We start from the raw sequence: 21,325 nt of genomic DNA on the forward strand, positions 1-21,325 counted from the left end.
TTCTGTTGAAGTCCACCACAGAGGTGAGACAGTCTGTCGCTGTGTGGTGGATGGGGCTTCTGTTGAAGTCCACCACAGAGGTGAGACAGTCTGTCGCTGTGTGGTGGATGGGGCTTCTGTTGAAGTTTACCATAGAGGAGGTGAGACAGTCTGTCGCTGTGTGGTGGATGGGTTTCTTTGTGAGACAGACAAGGGAAGTTGGCAAAAGGTCCCGCTGCAGAGACCTTTATTGGATTTGTAGAGGGAATATTCTACGTGAACTCCAAAATCTTTTTTACCTTCTCAAATTGAAAAAAATAGTCAAGAAAATCCCTTACTCTACCAAAGATAGAAGGACATTCAAGAGAACCCTGATCTTCCCAGGGACCGTTTTCTGTACTTTATATGTCCTAAGGCCCTAAACTTGCTGGCTCTGTTGAAGTGCTGCCTCCTGGCTTGTGTATACATTTTTTGAGTTCCTCTCAGTCATCTGGATGGAAGTGACCAGCTCTGTCTTGCTGCATTTGTTGCATTAGGCAAGGCCTGCCTGCCTTATACTACTGAAGTCTAAGTTGGACCTGAAACACACTCTGGTGCTTTTGGCTGGACAGGGTCTTCTGTGGCAGCCACATCCAGGCAAGCCAACCCTCTCCAGAATCCTGAGGCTTTGCTTCTGCACCATGTGCAATGCCATCTTCATTCACATCTTCCAGATATGCCAGAGCCACAGGTCCTGTGAAATCGACCCTGTCAAGTTGCGAGATGGTGAAAACCTTGAGAATAACATGGTGAGGCCACTTCTCAAAGCTGCTTTCCAGGGGGTTCTACCACGAACCACACGGACACTGTTCTGAGATCTTGGGGGCAGAGAGAAGGGGGAGGACCACTGGGCACCAAGTTGCTTCCTTGACACTCAGCCTTGGGCGCAATCCTGAACACACTTGTCTGTGTCTTCACTCACCTCCTACTTCCATCCTCTGAGGGCTTGACCTGACCAGTGTACCCTGTAGCTTCCTTCTGGGGGAAAAAAAACACATGTCTCCAAACCAGGCACTCAGACTGCTGTTGAGCTGGCCTCCATTTTTCATAACAGCAAAACCAGTATTTTCATCCTGTGATATCTTCATGCAGCTCAGGCTCCATTTGGGTCATACTTTTAAGCCGAAAGGCAGATTCTAACCCTCAGAATTGTATGCCAGTGGACTTCAATCCACTCTGTGCTGTCAGGAAGAGGGACCCATTCTCCCAGACCAAGGGAATGATTATTGTACCATGAGTTGTTCATTGAAATCTTTTTTTTTTTGCTGGGCCTGGGGCTTGAACTCAGGCCCTGGGCATTGTCTCTGAGCGTCTTCTTTTGCTCAAGGCTAGTGCTCTACCCCTTGAGCCATAGTACCTTTTCTGGCTTTTTCTGTTTATGTGACACTGAGGAATCAAACCCAGGGCTTCATGCATGTTAGTCAAGCACTCTACCACTAAGTGGCATTCTCACCCCTGTTCAGCGCATTTTTAAAGGGAGGTTGTTTACAGATTTCATGGAGGTTTATATTTGCTTACTCTTTGAACCACCACTCCTTGGGCATGGTGATGGCACTGCTATGGCCCTAGGGAGACTATACCAATCATGCAATCATTATAGGAGAGCCTTCGGCAATATGTGGACCGTATCTTCACTGTCATCACCAAGTCTGGGGTGAGCTGCCCCACTGTCATGTGTGACATCTTCTTCTCTTTAAGGGAGGCAGCTGCCAAGCGCTTCCAAGGTAAGCCCTCACCCCTTACACCCTCCCCAGGGCCTAAGCTGGCAGACAGCCACTTGGCCACCTAGGGCACCAGAGTTGCTAGTTTGTGGGAGGAACATCAGTCCCCTTGTGTGGGCCTGTTCCCCATGTGCACTGTCTTACAGGATTATGAGTTCTGTACCATGCTTGTCAAAAAGAACCCATTTTGAAAGACCTTTCCCTTCAGAGGGAACCTTTCCCTTACCAAGTGACTCAGGCCTTAGAGGGACTAGGAAAGGAGGGCTTCTGTGACCTGTATATCTGCCTGGAGAACCTGCTTCTTGGACATGCTAGCTCCTGGAGATGCAGGCGTCCAACCTCATGGGCTTCCCTGACTTCCAGGACCTCACTATACAGCCACTGGAGTCATGGTTTGAAAAGAAAAAACAAAGCCTGACTTTAAACTTCAGTACCTTCTAAGAATAAAAGTAAAAAAAAAAAATTGAGGACAGAAACAGAGAAATACTGTCATAGATATAGAAGAAAAATATACAGAGACACAAGAAGAAATATGGGCATGTATAGAGAAACAGAACCAGGGGAAAAATGGAGAGCTAGACGAGAAGGGGTGGGGCCCCAAAACCAGAGTCTTTCTCCATGGAAGCTCCCACACATGGCCACTGCCATTCCTGATGGAGCCGAATCTTCCATCTACAGATGACCTGGATGTGAGGTACACTGCTGTGAGTAGCTTCATCTTCCTGAGATTCTTTGCTCCTGCTATTTTGTCCCCAAACCTCTTCCAGTTGACACCTCACCACACGGTAAGTGAACCAGCCTGTAAACCAGCCAGCTTAGCCTTTCTCTCTTCAGCAGTCTTTCTGCTCTGGCAGCTAGGTTATTGTGCTAATCCATCCTTTTTTTTTTTTTTTTGCCAGTGCTGGGGCTTGAACTCAGGGCCTGGGCACAGTTCCTGTGCCTCTTTGTGCTCAAGGCTAGTGTTTTCCTTGATTTTAGTTAAAATTTCCAAGCTCGTCGATAGCCTGGGTCTTAGCATCTCACTTGGGGCAGTTGTGACTTTGCAAGATGCCTCTCATTCCTTTGTGTGTCAGCTATAAGGCTGAGCCGGACAGCAATTTGCTCACTTTGAGCAGAACCTAGAGTCTTATTGCAGTAGGCTGGTCTGGGGTGTGACCTGGCCCAAGGACCTTTTCAGAATCCTAGTTACTTTTAGTCCATGTGTTCACACTGTAACAGCTTTTTTATCTGTGATTCTGGGATTGATTACAGCATTTCTGTAGGACTGAATCAAGTCCAATGTTTCTCTTTTCTCATCTTACAGGATCCACAGACATCCAGAACCCTGACACTTATCTCAAAAACAATCCAAACTCTTGGCAGCTTGTCCAAATCGAAGTCGGTGAGTCTATCCTCTCTCTCTCTCTTTAGTAACACTGATTTTTATGTATCTCTTCAGAAACTCTAAATGAAGTACTTCACATAAAGAGGGTGTGTACTCAACACACATCTGAGGAAAAGGCATCCAGCTACAGAAGCAGAGCATTGGAGCATCTCCCAGCTGCTTCTGCCCTGGGAAAGAGCATAGGCCATGTTGTTCCCTGTGGTGGGCTACTGGCCAACCTGACTTATGTCAGTGGATGAGCAGGGTGGCTACACCTCCTCAATATTGTCCTAAGTTGACTTTGTTCCAGGAAACCCTAGCCACAGCCAACTGGGGAGGGCACCTTGACCTTAAGCATCCCAGGCTATTTGCCAGTTGCCAAAAGACAGCCAACAGTTCATCTGCATGCAGCCTTTACTTTCTGTGCTGGGAAGGCTGTGCACCCTTTCCCTCTTTGGTGATGAATCTTCATTTCCTCTTCATTATCATTCAACTCAGTTGGTGTTGTAGGCCAGGAGGTCCCCTGAAGCACCACCCTACCAACCACCTACTCCCATGGCCCTGTGTCAGCTCTGGCCTGGCTCATGGCCCCAGACCCTAGCAAACATCTGCAGGTTGTTTATGATTCCTGTAAACCTGGAACCCAGATGTTGGTGACATACAGGGACATGTTGGGTCCTTTTATCAAAGGGCTCTAACACATGCTGCCAGAAACTTTCGTGTCTGAACATCTAATGGTGTACCTGGCTCAGAGGCTCAGTTTCAGGCAGGGATGGGCCTGCATACTTATAGGTTATCTACAAGAACTAGCGTCTCCTCATTTGCTATGAACTGGGTTTGTCTTCCTGCATACACTAGCTCTTTCAGGTCCAGCTGTCCATCATCAGTTACTCGTTTCATTTTAGGCAAGTTTTAAGGAGTCATACATGGCAGCATTTTATGAATTCTTCAATGAGCAGAAGTATGCTGATGCTGTAAAAAATGTAAGTCTGAGACCATCTATACAAACATTCCCCCCAGGACTTCATCACCTAGTGAGTATGGTTAGACAGCTTCTGTGGTCCCAAATGCCTTCTTCAAACCCAGCACTGTTTGTGCCCTGAGATGTGGCTCCTTTTGGAGTCAGTGTCTGGAGGCTTCCTCCTCCTCAGGTCTCTATGGCTAAAGCCTTAGGCCAACTTGGCCTTAAGGCCCATGTGCACTGCTCCAATCCAAGCAACCCTACTGTTCTATGTGTTATGTTCCCACCCAGATGTTGTCCCAAATACCCACTCTGGGGCCTGCGTTAGGGATGTGCATGGGAAGAGATTCTGACCCCAAACTTTATTTTTCTCTATTGATCAGAAGCAGTCTCCACAATTTCGCCCAGAATTCAGAAAAGCACTGTACAGTGAAGAGAAGGAAGGGATTATGGTTCAGAACAGCCCTTGTGGGAGAATCCAAAGAAGTCTCAAGACAGTTGATTAGAGTAGGGGAGTCCTGGGCCAAGCCACGGGGCCCCAGACCCTGGAGAGCTGGTGGGATCAGTTCCCTTGCTCCTGACCTTGGCTGCACCAATAGAGGCCAACCTGGGCTCCCTGTAAAGTCCTGGCTGGTACCATCAGCTCCTCAGGAAGCCCTAGGGGATAGAGATCTGGTAGGGCCAGGCTTGGGTGGATTTCTGGGGTGGAGATAAGGACTTATTATCACTCTCAGGAGACTCAGATCCCCAAATCCTCCGCTGTGTCAGAGAAGGGGTTCTATTGGAACAAAGGGACCTGTATGCTTTCCACCTAACAGTCTGGCCTTTTCCCATTTCAGTTCTTGGATTTGATTTCATCTTCAGGGAGAAGGGACCCCAAGAGTATAGAGCACCCAATCCTGCTTAAAGAAGGGTAAGCTGCAAGTCCTGCTGGATGGGGAGAGGCCATGGGGAAGCTGAGTCACACTGGTGAGAGGAGAAGCAGTGGAAATGATGGGCCCTGCTGCAGGGGAGAGACATGATAGGACAGGCCAAGGAAAGGTGGTGGGCTTCCAGTCCACTGAAGTGCCACTGCATCATGCCCTCAGTTCTGGCCTGGTCAGATGCCTCATGGCTCCCAGGTTAGGGGCAGCCTAGACCCTTTCCTACCATTAGCTGTGGGTGTAGGAGAAGTGTAGCATCCTTCATCCATTTCTTACCAGGACTCTACTGAAGGAAGCGTAGTCCCACACCCTTGATGGCTCTCTGCTGGCCTGTGGATTTTTCAGAGTGGAGAAATACTGGGGTGTGGTCCATTCAATCAGCCTGTGGTGAGAACTTCCACATGGTTGGCTGCCTGCCCTCTACTTTGTGTTCCTGAGGCCTGTCTGAGGCTTGGTGGGCAATGGGAGCCACGCCAGGTTCCTGCTCCCTGAGGTCTTCCACTGAACCTTGGTGGTCTTGTTGATGGGCATTCTATGCTCTATGACCACTCAGTGCCCTGCCTCTGAGCACTGAGGTTTCCTTCCAGAACAGCAGAATACATTTGCCCCTTGTTTGCATACATTTTGATAGCTCTGCCCAGTGACTGCCAGTCCTGTCCCATGGCCCAGCTCCCATCTTCCAGCAGGGCTTTGCTCCACTTAGCTTGGCCAGTGTTCCTATAGGGCCCTATTGGGCCATCCTGGCTCAGCACTGGATTGCCCTAAGCCTCTGGGTTTTGTTGTTGTTGTTGTTGTGGTGGTGGTGGTGGTGGTGGTGTATGTGTGTGCGTGTGCGCACGCGCCTATCCTAGGGCTTAAACTCAGGGCTTGGATGCTGTCCCTGAGCTTTTGTGCTCAGGCTTGTACTCTACCACTTAAGCCACAGCTTCACTTCCAGTTCTTTGGTAGTTAATTGGAGATAAGAGCTTCACAGACTTTCCTGAACTGGATGGCTTTAAATTGCAATTCTCAGATTTCAGTAGCTAGGATTACAGGCATGAGTCATTGGCACCAGACTCAGATAACCTCCTTTTAACCATAGGCATGTTCTAACCATCCAGTATATGAAAATATGGGCATACATGCAAGGATACATTGCAGAGTGACTGGCCAACACAGGGGATTATGGTTCTTCCTGGGCCTTTGCCAACACAGCTGAAATTCTACTAGTTTTCCAAATGGTGGCGCCACATGCCATTCCTGCTGAGGTCCTGGTCATTTACACCCTTGAGCTTCTACCTCAGATTGAGCTGTTGATTCTTCTTCCTTCCAACTGTGTCCCCAACTATGATCAGCTCAGGGACGCAACCTGCAGGGGCATCTTGGAAACTGGTCATCTTGGCTCTGAGGGATCACCACATCTTACCTGACCATCCAGTTTTATTCAAGGTGCTAATGATGTTAGTAGAGGTACATATATGTACCACATACACCCACACTTGGCAAGACATAAAGCCATAGAGCTTGCCCTGCATGCTTAGCATGTGTGCCAGGTTCAGCCAGTAATGTGAACATGGGATCAGAATGCCTCATTTGCAAACAGAGGTGCTCTGCACCAGCAACAGCAGCTCTCCTCTTTCCTACTGGGGAAGTGTAATGGCAGTCAGAAACAAGTCATTCATGAATGAGTGACTCGGCCTGAGCCAAGTCTCGAGCAAATGAATTCCTATGAATCCCTTTTCTAGACAGCTCCAAATTTTCTACATGTAACTCTACACTATGCAGTTCCTCCCTGTGCACTGGACTAGAATTCGTAGCAATGCAGAATTCACAGTGTACAGTCCAGAATTTATAAAACTTCATTTATATACAGCTGTAAGAAAACTTTTTCCAAGAAATACTGCAGTAAAAACATTTGCAAGACCCTCTACCTACCAATTCAATGATCACATGATCTGGAATCTGTTTAAGAAGTATCTTCTCACTTTTGAAGATAACACCTCTGGGCTGGGCTCCAGCTGCCAGATCTCATAGCCCCCAGGTTCCATATGTGGAAGGATATGCAGCTTTCTGCTTGTGCTCATGTTAAGCTGAGTCTACCTCATTTTTGTCCCCAACAGTGGCTGGGAGTGCTACTCTTGACTTCCTCCAGGGCCCTTGGGAGTGTAGGGGAAAGATGTTTTCCAGCCTACGTTATGAGGCCCCATTGCTTCTAAAACCCTCTTTTCAGTTCCTTAGTATGGGGTCTGGGGATATGGCCTAGTGGTAAAGTGCTCTCCTCATATACACGAGGCCCTGCGTTCAATTCCCCAGCACCACATATATAGAAAATGGCCAGAAGTGGCACTGTGGCTCAAGTGGCAGAGTGCTAGCCTTGAGCAAAAAGAAGCCAGGGACAGTGCTCAGGCCCTGAGTTCAAGCCCCAGGACTGGCAAAAAAAAAAAAGAAAGAAAGAAAGAAAAAGAAAACAAGAACAGTTCCTTAATATGGTTTCCTACATCCATATTCCTCTTGGCAGAATATTCATCTGCAGCCTTGCTTTTCTGTTCCCTTCTACCTGTCCCCTGCTCTCTAATGCTTTTGGTCTTTTTTTCTCTCCCTCTTTCTCTTCTGCTCAACATACTAAATCTGATTAGAGATCCCACACTAAGAATGAAGAACTGGAGCTTCATTCTTCATGGAGCTTCAGGAATAGTTTTGATCCCCTGAGCAGGGAAGGCCAGGTCTGGGAGTAGCAGCCCAGGTGGGCTAGACAAAGAGGTGTGCCAGGTTCTTAGCATGTGACAGATTCTACAAGCAGGTCTGTGTCTTTGAGCTACTCTCCCCTCGCTCCCTCCCACTCCCCGCAGGTCTGCATCCTTATTTCCTGTTTCCCTTCTCCCCCAGCTGTGCCATGTCCTCCTCTGTCCCTGGCCTCCAGTCCATCTCCCATGCTCCCAGAACAAGCCTTCCATGCCCCATGGGTTGGGGCTGCCACATCCTCCTGAGTGAGCCTACTGGTGATTTCTGTAGTGCACTGTTGGCAACTGGGGCAAGGGAGACACTGGAGGTCTGCCGAAGTCCATGCCAGTCCCCTGGTAGCTTAAGGCTGGCAACTAAAGGAGGCCACACTTCTCCAAGCAGAGCATGTGTCCTTCAAGTTTTCTCTTGTCACCAGAAAATGAAAGAAGATATTGAGCCTCCCCCACCCACCCTAAGATTACAAACACAAAAGAGAAGTCTTCTGATCTTGTCTTTGGCACAGAAAGAGAGGGCTTTGTACCCCAGCTGAGGATGCTCACTAATCACCATGTGCCCTTCATGGCAGGTTTATGATTAAGAGGGCACAAGGAAGAAAACGCTTTGGGATGAAGAATTTCAAGAAGAGATGGTTTCGCCTGACAAACCATGAATTCACCTACCAGAAAAGCAAAGGTAATGAGGTCTCCCATGCTACCTCACTCGGAGGGTCAAGAGCCCTGTCCAGACTGGGGGAGCTTTGCTTTCTGAGAAATGCTAGACAAGGTGTTTGTCTGTCCCTGGGTGCTCAGTTCAGGCCACCTGCAGCCGGGGTGGGGGTGGGGCGGGGAACAGGCAGGCCCCATGAGCTGGGTATCCCTCGGACCTAGTTCTTTTCCCCTCTGCCTCTCATGAGTGAAGAAGACTGTCTTCAGGAAGTCAGTTTCCCTGTGGAGCCAGGAGGCATGCCTCTTGGGCCAGCGGTAATGATGGGGCCCATGCTGTGGAGAGCCCAGCATACTTGCAGGGCTCTTGCAGGGCGGCTTGCCTCCAAGTGCAGCTCCACACCCTCTCTGCTGCAGGAGACCAGCCCCTCTGCAGCATTCCCATTGAGAACATCCTGGCTGTGGAGCGGCTGGAGGAGGAATCTTTCAGAATGAAAAATGTGAGTACTGCCTAGCTTGTTCTGGGCACCGGTCTTCACACTCTTTTCCACCTGGGCTGCAAGTGTAGCCCTCCAACCACCTTGCATCTCCAAATTTGAATTTCCTCATTGTCTGGATGCTTATCCATCTAAACCTCATACCCTGCCCAGGCCCTAAGCCAGCATCAAACTCCTGGGGCCTCCCTGGCAGCTTTCTGAAGTCAAGATCCTTCCTCAAAGGTTTTCCACTGTGGTGTAGTTCTGAATGTAATGTAACTTATAGGATCAGAATCAAGATCCTGGCTCTTTTTTACTCAGTTCCCTTTCTGTCCCATTGGCTTGAGCTAGCAAGCCCCTCTATGATCCCAGTATGTCTGTGTCCTTTCAGACTGTGGGAGCACTACACATTCCTAAAACAAGGGCATTCTTTTTAGAAACACAGTGCTGTTACCTAGTCCACACCCTATTACCACGTGAATGTCCACCCACCCTACCCAGGTCCATGCATTGCAGTCACTCCAGCTGAGCCCTGCTCTTTGACAGGCATAGGCTGCACGTTGCTTCTTTGTTCCTGGCCTGTAACTTCTCTACACCTCTTTCTGGACATTGTGAATTTGGGAGTTTTGAGGCCTGATGGGCTGTTTTGGGAGGTGCCCTGTAGGTGAGACCCCAGCTGTTCCCCTGGGGAGCTAGTGTCTGAGCTCCTCAAATCCACCAATAAGTCTTGTACTCTTATGGAGGGCCACTGTGAAAGTCCTAACTCCTGGCTACCCCTCTGATTCTCCTTCTGGGGCTCTTGACTTCCACTAGGCCTGTTCTACTTACTCTGTGCATCTTGGCCTGCTCCTCTGGAATACTTTACCTCTCTGGCCCCAGGAGCATATGCCTACTCACTCTCTTCTCCCTAGGATACCTTCCACCACCTGCTTTTCATATCCTATCCGCTTAATTTTCTATACCCCATATGAGCTTGGCTACAGGACTGTTTTTTTCTCCCTGACCCCATTAAGATTTTACCCCTATACAGCCACCTATACTTTCTGTTCACTTTGCCTTCCTGCTGGCTGGAAATTCATCAGGACAAACGCTCTGATCCACACTGTTCTCAAGACCTAGGACAGGACAGTACCTGGCCCTCAGCAATATTTGCTGAATGAACAACAAATGCCAAAGGCAGTGCAGTCCCTAAGGGGCCTTGTGAGGAAGTTACACCTGGTGTGAGGAGGAGTCTGAATAAGCTGGGAGAGAGAAGAGCTGCTATATGGTGAAAGTGTCCATGCCTAGGCTTTGAGGCCGAAGAAGATGGGCACTCGGGTCCCAGTGCTTCTCTTGATCACTTAAACAAGAGGACTCAGAAATATGCTACATGTTGCTGACACCTGTAGCTATCTTTAAGAGCTCAGATGAGGTAAGGACCTCCTGAACATGTTGGTGGAGACCTGTGAAGGTAGGATAGGAAGTTCCCTGCTACAGCTGAACCCTGAGACTGTCTCTGTGCTGTTTACCTCTGTCGTCCCTCTCAGCCCTCAGTTTAAGGGTGCATAAACCCTTGGCACTCAAGGCTGCATCTCCTGTTCTCAGAGCTGCAGAGTCTCAAGCAAGTATCAGGTTGTGACCCAGGCCTTCTGGGCCTGCATCAGCTTCAGTATCAATGATGGCCTGGCATCTGCTGGATTCTTAGTCCAGCCAGAGGTTCCTGTGGTCCCCTGAGCCCATCCTCTGTATTCAGATGTTCCAGGTGATCCAGCCCGAGCGTGCCTTATACATTCAGGCCAACAACTGTGTGGAGGCCAAGGACTGGATCGACACCCTCACCAAAGTGAGCCAGTGTAACCAGAAGCGCCTCACTGTCTTCCACCCATCTGCCTACCTGAATGGCCACTGGCTATGCTGCCGGGCTTCCTCTGACACAGCCACCGGCTGCACACCCTGCACTGGGTAGGTGCCTTTGCAGTCCGTATTCATTCAGGCACGGTCATCTAGATTGTGAGCTATAAGGGAAGTTTAGCCACGGGGCTATATGAATACTGACTGTGGTCCAGGACGCTTGCTGTTTTGTAAGTGGCCCTGCCTAGGAAACCCCTGGGTCCTGCTCTCTCCAAAGCTCCACATAGGCTAGCAGGTCCTTTGAGAGCATAGCTATCCTTGGAGATGGAAGGGAAGAAGGGGCTTGGTCCAAGGAGGACCCAGGGCAGAGGCTGTTCCTTCTAAGAAGAGCCTGGGCACATTGCTCTTGTATCTGATAGTGCCACCTGCTCACAGACACCTGGTTTATTCACCCACGCTGCTCTAATCCTCCCCTCCTCAGAGACAGAGGCAGCTGGTGCCTGCCTGGCCCTGTTACCAGCTGAGCTTGCTGCACTTATTGAGATTCTGCCCTTTCTACCAGTCCTGGAAGGTGACCCAGGTGCTCAAGCCTCCTTGGGTGCCCTGGGGTTTGGTGGTACCCTTGTTATACCTCATGTGACTTGTATACATGATAAGCAGTGTTGACACCCTCATGTGTGTTGGTCATTCAACCTTCAGGCTTTGTCATAAGCCTGAGGAGGAGGCGCTTTTGTACTCAGCTTCTTAGGTACAGAAGCCAAAGTTTAAGTGAAGCCACCTGTCAGGAGAGGATCACGGGCCCCTCTATCCTCAGCCCAGCACAGGAGCTGGAGATTATGGCCTCCAGGGAGGACAGAAATCATAACCTGCCTCCTGGGACAGCCAACCCTTTGGTGACTTGTGCCTGAGAATTTTCCCACAGTCATAGCTCATGCTCTATCTCTTGAGTCACATTTCCTCTTCTGGCTTTTTGCTAGTTAATTAAATATTGGTCTGCCTGGGCTGGCTTTGAACCATGAGTAACTAAGATTATAGGAGTGAGCTACTGGCATTCAGCTTGGGGTGAGGTTTTAATTCAGGTCTCTCCACTTTCTCTCTTCAGTGATTCTCTTTTAAACAACATTATTAAAAGCATTGCTTAAGTAAATGTTTTTATCTTTCTATTCTTGCTATATTTGGACAGTGGCCTCCCTGCAAACATCCAGCTGGACATTGATGGGGACCGAGAGACAGAACGTATCTATTCTCTCTTCAACCTGTATATGAGCAAGCTAGAGAAAATGCAGGGTGAGTGCAGCCCAGGTCATATAACCACAGGGAGCCACAAGCCATGGCTTCTGGCAAGGTCCTGGGACACAGGACACTGCCCAAAGCCTCGGGGCCCTGCAGCACCTGCAGGTGTCTGTTATGTCACTGAAGGGTAGAAAGCTTTGTACAGGCTAGGCATCGATTGGGGAAAAGTACTTTGACAACATGTTCTTATACTGAAGATTTTTAGATGGAATTTCACGCTCAGTCTCTAAGGTGCCATATTGTTTCAGAGTCTATTTCTTAATAACTTTTTATACCACCAGACAGAATTTTCTTATTTTATAGAGAGATGTGTGAGTGTACATGGATATGTAGACATGTATAGGTATGCATGCGTGTTTGTCCACAAATGTATATACAAGTGTGTGGTCATATTGTAGATGTGTATATGTAGGAGGGTACACAAATGAGTGGGAGGACATGCATGTATATTTTAGGCACATGCATGGTGCATATATATGTGTGGATGTACACATGAATCATAATATTCTGATCTTCATGCATGTGCATTTTGTATATTTACATATATACATTTGTATATATGCACATATGTACTTATCTATGACTGAACATGTATATGAGTATGCTTTGTATGGTGCATGTGTGAGTGCGTGTGTATACACATGTGAGAGCGAACTAACTTTATTGAGAAAGGGACAAGGGTAGATGATCCGGGGGAAGGGGGTTGGCCAGGATTCCCATAGGCCACGAGCTGTCAGGTGACCTCCAAGGGGCTGGTCACTTGACCTCCAAGGGGCTACGTCACTCTGAGCGCGCCAAACCAGGGCGGGGCTGGTAGGCGCCAGGCTGGCTGCCAGCTAAGTTGGGGGTCTCTTTGCCTGACCGGTTTCTCCGGATTCCAATGTATAGAGGATGGAAAGGCCGCATTCCCCAGCTGGGGGAGGTGCCTCAGGCCCCTTCCATCTAGGGGGGAGGATGGACCCCAACACACATGGACATATATGTGTGGATTGTTTGTGTGTGGACACTAGGCATGTGTTCAGTGTGAATTATATGTGAGTATTCATTGTGAGTATAAGTGTGGAAACTTGCTTGTGTGTATGTGTGGGGCATATGGATGCATGGGGCACTGTGTGAATATGTGTGCATGTGTATATACATGTATGTGAATGGATGGGCATGTTAGTGGGTGCATTTTGTGAGTATATGTGAGCATGTAGGCAAATGTGAGTATGTACAGGTGTGGACACATGTAAGTGAGCATTATGTGGGCACATATATTCATGTGTAGCCAAAGATGTGTGAGTATAAGCAGATTCACATGCACTTGGGTGTGCAGACATCATGTCACTGTATGTGTACATTGTGAGTATGCATGCATTTGAATGTGTGATAGTGGGTGTGTTGTGTCAGTGTGTGCATATGGACAAATGTGTTAGTGTACAGACATTTGAACCCGTGACTGTGGGAGTACAGTATGGGTACATGTGTGAGTGTATGCATGTGGACAAGTGTGTTGTACATGTTGGCACATGCTGTGTGGGGGCATGTGTGTATTTGGGCACATGTGTACATATAGATATGTGAGTATGTAGGCACATGTGAATGATTAGGTGTGTGTGGATATGTATGGACATGTATGCATGTGGACAAATGTGTGAATTGTGCGTGTGGACATGTGTTAGTGTGAACACCTGAATGTGCATATGGACACGTGTGTGCCACATGCTCAGCAGCTCTAGGCACACCACTTGTTTCAGATATCCATGCAGCTCTTTCATCCTTGATGATTCATTGTATTACAAAGTTAAAGCACTCAATCTGGGGATAGCATGGATCAGATGCCACAGGAGCCAGGTTGAATTTCTGATTCAGGAGGGGCAGACAGAAAGCTCCCTGGAGGCCAGCGAACCACACCTGCTCTTGAAAGAAGCCTTTTTAGATGTCTTCTAATTCTGTTCTAACCTAGAAGCATTCCTGTGCTATGGCTGCCAGTTTATAAGTCCTGCATGGATTGCCTTGTGTCTTTGCCCATATGTAAGCCTAGCCACTTCTGCCTTCCAGGCCCTATCCAGCTGCAGTTCACTGGCCCAGGAAATGCACAAGCAACAGGCACATGCATGAACAACAGAAGGCAACTGTACCTGTCAATGTGTGCTCTTGAACACAGCCCATGTTTACATGTATACATAAGGCACACATGTTATTTGCATCTTTTCCTCCAGCAAGCATGCCACATAGTCCATGGCTCTAAAGTTTTACAATGCCATGAAGCCAGGTCCTGAGGCTACAGAAGGCCTCAAGGAGGCAAAGAAGATCTGGCCAGTCCTGACCAAAGCAGGAGGAGAGCTTGAGATCATTATGAAGGTCCCGTGAGGGGTGAGGTCAACCAAAGCTCTGACCAGCGTGGCCTACACTCACCTCCCTCTGCCAGGAACATTCTCCTTGCTCCAGTCTGACTGGTGAACATTTCTCCTGTGCATTGTCGTCCCAGAAACTTCCTGCCTTCTCCATCCCAATAGCCTGGGTTTACTTCTATCACCTCATATTACTGCTGCCTCTGATTTTATTCACCTTCCAAACTCTGTGACCTTTTTAAAGTAAAGAGCAAGTTTATTTATGTTAGCACAGAAAAGGTGCTATCATCTGTTGGACAGATGGATGGAGGGATGGCAAGGAAAAGATGGATGGAGTGGGTGATTAATGGATGGATGGACAAGTGGGAGGGAAGACCGATAGGAACATCTCTTACTACTTCGATGTAAGCAGTCCAGAGGAGCCATGTTGCTTTGCTTAGAAGTCTTCACTACATACCTTCAATAGCAAGTTCTGCCCTTCGTAGAACAGAACGTAGAACAGAATGCACAGTCTTGTCAAATCCTTTCTGACAAGGACTACCTTTTCTCAACTGAGAACCACCCTTCACTTCTGTGTAAGACCTCAGCAGAAAGGCTTTTTTTTGTTGTTGTTGTTGTCCATATTGGTACCAACATTATTCTCCAGGAACATTGGGGCTTTCCTTTCTGCCATCCTTTCTTCCCCAGAATCCCCCACTGCCATCCTGTCCTCCCCAGAGTCCCCCCACTGCCATCCTGTCCTCCCCAGAGTCCCCCCACTGCCATCCTATCCTCCCCAGAGTCCCCCCACTGCCATCCTGTCCTCCCCAGAGTCCCTCACTGCCATCCTGTCCTCCCCAGAATCCCCCAGTGCCATCCTGTCCTCCCCAGAGTCCCCTATCGCTATCCTGTCCTCACCAGAGTCCCCCCACTGCCATCCTGTCCTCAACAGACTCCCCTACCACTGTCCTGTTCTCACTAGAGTCCTCTACCACTGTTCGGTCCTCCAGAGTCCCTTACCACCATCCTGCCCTCACCAGAGTCCCTCACTGCCTTCTTTCCTCACCAGAGCCCCCTACTGCTGTCCTGTCCTCACCAAGTCTGTTCTCAAAACATGGGCTTTTGCTAGCCTGGCCCTCCAGGCTCTTTGCACACTGTCACTACCTAGTTCCAAAACTACTTTCACACCCTTAGGCCACTCTTAAAACAGCTGCCTGCTTCTTGGCACCCATTTCTGCCTTAGTTGGTTTGGGATGCCACTGAAAAGTGCCCTCCACTGGGTGTTGTGGTTACTGGAGGCTGGGACATCACAGACCAGAACAAGCACCCCTGGCCCTGGTGAGGTCTCCTGGTTGCAGACTTCTCATTTTATTCTTAATATATGAAAAGGAGCAAGCAGGCTCCTAGTCCCCACTAATTGCTCAACTGCCTCCTAACTATGGGACTTTGGAAATTAAGATTTCAATATATGAATTTGGTGGTGAAACACTCAATTTACAACAGATGCTCGGAATTGCAAGGCCTGAGTACTGGAGCCTAGGTACAATTCCTGGTACAGGTGGCAGCTGCTGAGATGTTTGGAGATAGGTGAGGGCCTAGGTTGAGTGTCTGGGGATGGTAAAAGAGGCCTTCGGCTTTGAGCAGGTCTTAAGGGACAGGTTGTGGGAGGCCCCGGCATGCTGAATGGACTGTGTGAATGGCAAGAGACCACAACACAGCATTCCCCAGCATTGATGTTCTCTGGAGTTGGGTGGGGTAAGGGCATGGGAGTGACAGGTCTTGGGACACTGCTAGGCTGTCTATCTGACCTTCTGTCCCCAGAGCCAGTGGTGTCCTGGCCATGAGCATACCCAAGGGTTAGGTGGGTAAGAGTGCCAAGTTCTGCCCTTTACAGGAAAGATGAATGTCCCACTGGGACTCATTCAGGGCCCTCAAGCTAGCTAGCTTAACTTCTAAGTGTAGAATCTTCTCTCCTGGCTCTAGAGAGATGTGTGAGTCACCTGTGAGAAGAGCTAGCTGGAGGAGGGACTGAGGCTTGGGGCCATTAGGTCTCAGGAGGGTGGCTGGCAGGCCCTGGCTGTCTAGCTCCCTGAGGCACCCCCAGATTCCATTTGGAAGACTTGCCCATCAAGTGGCTTCTATTTCTGTCTGCACATGAAGGCTGTGGATGATTAGCCTTTTCAGGAAAGGGCTGATCTAGGGAGCCCTGGGTGAGCTGTACAAATGACAAGAGAGAGGGCTAAGGCACTGGAGCCCTGGGCCACTCGCCACACTGACCCTCACCTTGTGGTTGCAGAGGCCTGTGGGAGCAAGTCTGTGTATGATGGCCCAGAGCAGGAAGAATACTCAACCTTCATCATCGATGACCCCCAGGAGACCTACAAGACGCTGAAGCAGGTCATTGCCGGGGTGGGAACCCTGGAGCAGGAGCATGCCCAGTACCGGAGGGATAAGTTCAAGAAGACGAGATATGGCAGCCAGTGAGTGCTGTGAAGCTGTGCAAGGCTGTGGGAGCAGGGTGTGATGTGGGCTGTTCCCTCTGGGGCCAGATCCGCCCCGCCCCCCCAGGCCTTCCTTCATATGTGAGTACCCACCTGAGCAGGAGGCTGCTAGGTAAGCCCAGCAACAGGCCTGATGGTACTGTGTGGCAGCCAGGGTTAGGAGTTGCTCTCTCCTTAGAACCATCAGCCCACTAGCCAGTGTCCAGGGAGTTGTCCCTCCCCCATCTCCACTATTTTTTTTTTTGTTGTTTTTGTTTTTGTTTTTTTTTTTTTTTTTTTTTTTTGGCCAGTCCTGGGCCTTGGACTCAGGGCCTGAGCACTGTCCCTGGCTTCTTCCCGCTCAAGGCTAGCACTCTGCCACTAGAGCCACAGCGCCGCTTCTGGCCATTTTCTGTATATGTGGTGCTGGGGAATCGAACCTAGGGCCTCGTGTATCCGAGGCAGGCACTCTTGCCACTAGGCTATATCCCCAGCCCCCATCTCCACTATTTTTGGGCATCCAGCATCCATGGTATTGCAGGCCCAAGCCCTGTCTGCTTTGGTGTCACATGTACCCTGCCACTGTCCTCAGGCCAACGAAGGTGCCAAAGGCAAGGCCAGCTCTGCACTGGCTGCACATTTGTCCTCTGAGAGGGAAATGTGGGGTGTGCAAAGATGAGGGCTCAAGCATTCCAAGTCACTACCACATCTAGATCATGGTCTTGGGAAGATCAACCTCAGTAGGTGGAAGAATGGGGGGAAATTAAGGTGGAGTTTTACAAAGAAGGCTAGAACAGTCCCTGGTCCCGAGTCAGTGGGTGGCATGGCTTTGGCCCCAGCTAGTGGGTATGCAGGGACCACCATGACAGAGCCATGGCACAGCCTTAGAAAGACTTGCAAGTGAGCCCTCAGGAGTCTTCCAGTGAGGCTTAGGAGCAAACACGCCTACATCCCAACTGTACCAGGTCACTCAGGACTGAGCCTCTGGGTGAGGCTATATCCCAGACCTGCCTGTTCCTGGCTCCTAACTAGCACAGCATCACACCAGCTCTCTTTGGACAGCCTCTGACTGGGGAACCTAGATTTACCTTGTAAAAACCTTGTGTTGTGATAGTAAACACATACCAGCCTTACAGTCCCAAACAGCAGACGGGTGCTATGATTCCCCAGGCACTGTCCTCAGTGCAGAGCATCCTGCAGCATATGGGGGGACCGGACTACATCCTCTCAGAGCATGCACACCCTGCAGCACACACCCACAATCGCTATGTGTTTGCATACACATGTATTTCTACATGTGTGCACATTATCTATGCATGACTGTGACACATGGTTTGCCAGTTATACACATTCATGTGCGTTATACATGTGCATGTGCACATGTGTGCAATGTGCTATGTGCAATTGCATGCATGATAGATCACAGTTGTAGTGGATATTTTCACAGAGGGCTTTGTGCTTAGTTCTTTTTGAAAAAAATTACGTTTTCCATATTTATTACAATGCATATATTCCACATTTATAAAGTAAGTAAAAGTGCCATTTGAAACACATGGGGACACTGCAGGTGTTGGTGTGATGCTTGCTCTCTCTTGCTTTTCCAGGGAGCACCCCATCGGAGATAAGAGCTTCCAGAACTACATCAGGCAGCAGTCTGAGGTCTCCACCCATTCCATTTAAAGTCTCCAATGCCACCAGAGGCTTCAGGAAACCCACGACATAGAGAACAGAGAAGAGAGGACAGAGGGACTCCACATTTGCCCATTTGTGCAGGCCCCAGCGGGCGCATCTGTGAGCCGAGCAAGCCCTTCCCCTGTGAGAGCCCTTGCTGGGGCCTGCACCCTACTCACTTTACTCATTTGCTGGAGGCAGGCCACCTGAGCTGTTGAGGAATATGCAGTCATTTATCCTTTTACTCATTTGGTTTCATGGGGACCCAGCGACCCATGGGCTGATGGGGAAGCATGGACTTTCCCATCACCCTGCCTAGCCCCTCCTTGGGGAATACAGCTGGTCCAGTTATAGCAGTGTGCACTCTGCAGTGTGTGCACTTCTGTCTCCTGCTGTTGCCCTTTGGTCTGGCCTACACCTATGTAGCCTTCCGTCCCTAGCCCTGTTTTATCATATTTGGTACCTTAAGAACAGTATTTTTAAAACCTGCTATATCTGCTGCCGTGAGCAGGTAGTCTCACCATTCAGCTTGTGTTGGCTTTGTTCCTGCCTGAAGGGTCAATATTAGGGCATGGACACAGCAGAGAAGTACAAATTTGGTCTTCAGGGACATGAGCTCCTTTCTGCAGAGACCCTAGGTGGGGGGAGCAGGTCTAGTCTTCTGTAGATGACCATTAACCCGCAGCTGGAGCACACGGTGTCTTTAAAACTAGAATTCATATGCTAGCCAACATAACAGAAACTTGGGGAGGATTTTTTAACCAGAAATGTTCATATTTCAAGCTGTTTTTTGTAATATTTTTAAAGGATTGTTTTTAATTAGCTCTTTAATGTACTCATTAAAGGAGATGCTGCAGAGAACAAATATAAAGGGAATGGTGTGTCTCACCAGCTGACTGCAGGTCCTCAGAGGGAGGATCTCTGGGTTTGATGCTGTGTCCACCCACATCTCTGAGCCCCAGGAAGCTGGGCAGGGCAATGGCTGGGTCACTTTTTATTGGGGTGGGAGGGTCCTGAAATGGGGCAAGGCAGATCACTTCAGCTTAATCACACACTGCTGCTGCAATCTTGTCCCAAACAGTATCACCATGGGGTGGAGGCCGAAGGCACTCGGAAGGTGCTGCCAAAGGACATGCCACTCATCCTGGTACCAGCTTCTCCACTCCTGTTTAGAAGTGCAGTCCAGATTCTTAGTCTAGATGGCATATTATAACAGTACTTGTCGCGCAGTAGTGGAGGGAAGTGCGATAAACACTTTGGGATACACAGCTGTTTGCTGCACTGAACTGCAATTTTTAACATGGATTTGTAACTTAATGTTTCTGTTTATAAAATACTAATGATTTGCGATGTATTTTACTGGCCAATTAAAACAGATGTTTTATTCTTTTTGAGGGCTGGATTGGTTTTCTGGAGGGACCTGCTTTGAATTGTAGGGGGGGGAGGGGCTGTGTCCCTGTGCAGGGAGGGCACAGTTAGGAATAGGGGTGGCTGCGTTCTGATAACAAGTGATCTCACTCTTACCCATGGCATCATCTCTTAGGTGACAGATTGCATCTCTTTGATGATGGATGATGTCACTTTGACAGGTGGCATCTCCGAAGGCTGTCAGTAACATTTATGACAGATAACATCTCTGATGACAGGTGGTGTTTACCTGTGGGGCTCTGGGAAGGAGCTCAGTCCCATAATGCCCTCAGAGCTGTGTTGGCAGATGCTATTGGAAGCTCCTGTGCAGCTGGGGATGGCTCAGAGAAGGTAAGGAAGACAAACCACACCCATACCACCATCCCCAAGGATGTGATGGGCTGTCATGACTGAGCAGAAAGGAGTAGCAGCCCAAGGCTGGGTATGCATGTCTGGGCAGGGAAGGTGGAAGGAGTATCAGGCAGAGGCCCTATGCTCAAGCCAAAGTACCTCCCATTTCTTCAGTTACTTTAGTGTCTTTCATAGGTTTCATCTTGTCTTCCATCTGGTTTACACTTTTTTTTTCTTTTTTGATTCCATCTAGAGCTACCTTCATTGGGAGGAAAGCCTGGGATTTGGTTTTAATACCAAAGTAAACATTTCTAGGAGCATACCAAGGAAAAAGACGAAGGCACCAGGCTGCACCAGGTAAGACGAAGCTGGAGTGGACTCGTGAGCCTCCTCCATCCACAGAAGGGCATAGAGTAGGGCACAGAAGGTTATACCCACTTCCTGGTCTGTGGTTCAAGTGAGGAGATGAGTAGCACTTAGCTGTTCTGCCCATGGTTACCTGTCCTGACTCAAGTCACTTTGGCCTGAGTATCAGTGAAAGCTCTGGCAGAGGATTCACTGGGGCAAATGAAGTTAGCACTGAGCATAGGGGAGCAGGCCTGGTTAACATTCAGCTCACACATCAGCAGGCCTAGTTAGCATTTGACTCACTGTCAGAGGCCTAGTTAACCCTCAGGTCACACTTCAGAAGGCCTAGTTAGCATTTAACTCACTGTCACAGGCCTAGTTAACACTCAGGTCACACTGACGCATGCACAGATAGCATTGAGCTCACACTGCAGAAGGTACACATAGCAGCATGCTGAGAAATACTCAGCTCACAATGAAGCATGACAAATTAATACTCGACTTACACTGCAGCAGGAGTTTTAGTTAGCACTCATCATGTAGGGGAGCAGGCCTAGTTACACTGGAATCTCACTGGAACATGCCTAGTTAACTCTGATCACATTTTAGCAGGCCTAGTGCACACTGAGTTCACCAGGGAGCAGGCCAAGTGGGAAGGAACTGGGAGCCTGATGAGGCTGCACATGGTGGTAGGAGGCATGTTCCAGGGAATGCAAGTCTCCTGGTGAGTGGTCACAGTAGGCTTCTGAAGATCCCAGCGAGTGATGTATCCTCTTGTTATACAGCCTGTATGTCTCAGAAGAGAG

The 21,325-nt window shown here is 49.0% G+C and overlaps 1 protein-coding gene and 1 long non-coding RNA gene across 2 annotated transcripts in view; one reads left to right on the top strand and one right to left on the bottom strand.

Moving 5' to 3' along the window:
- The window catches only part of Rasa3 (RAS p21 protein activator 3), a 99,720-nt gene extending 79,918 nt beyond the window's left edge, over positions 1-19,802 (top strand). The window contains exons 13-24 of the mRNA XM_048341033.1: positions 693-767; positions 1,619-1,742; positions 2,418-2,524; positions 3,043-3,120; positions 4,008-4,085; positions 4,903-4,976; positions 8,273-8,379; positions 8,766-8,848; positions 10,557-10,765; positions 11,838-11,941; positions 16,559-16,742; positions 18,347-19,802. Coding sequence (XP_048196990.1) covers positions 693-767; positions 1,619-1,742; positions 2,418-2,524; positions 3,043-3,120; positions 4,008-4,085; positions 4,903-4,976; positions 8,273-8,379; positions 8,766-8,848; positions 10,557-10,765; positions 11,838-11,941; positions 16,559-16,742; positions 18,347-18,422 — 1,299 coding nt within the window. The 3' untranslated portion in view covers positions 18,423-19,802. The remainder of the gene's footprint in view (positions 1-692; positions 768-1,618; positions 1,743-2,417; positions 2,525-3,042; positions 3,121-4,007; positions 4,086-4,902; positions 4,977-8,272; positions 8,380-8,765; positions 8,849-10,556; positions 10,766-11,837; positions 11,942-16,558; positions 16,743-18,346) is intronic.
- LOC125348085 lies at positions 69-8,180 on the bottom strand. Its single transcript, XR_007210296.1, has 3 exons — positions 8,169-8,180; positions 7,627-7,631; positions 69-497 (listed from the first exon to the last, which is right to left on the bottom strand). It is a non-coding gene; the product is annotated as an uncharacterized LOC125348085 (long non-coding RNA).
- Positions 19,803-21,325: the final 1,523 nt, after the last annotated feature.

This window comes from Perognathus longimembris, chromosome 3 (assembly GCF_023159225.1).
Source record: "Perognathus longimembris pacificus isolate PPM17 chromosome 3, ASM2315922v1, whole genome shotgun sequence".
Taxonomy (NCBI): Eukaryota; Metazoa; Chordata; class Mammalia; order Rodentia; family Heteromyidae; genus Perognathus; species Perognathus longimembris.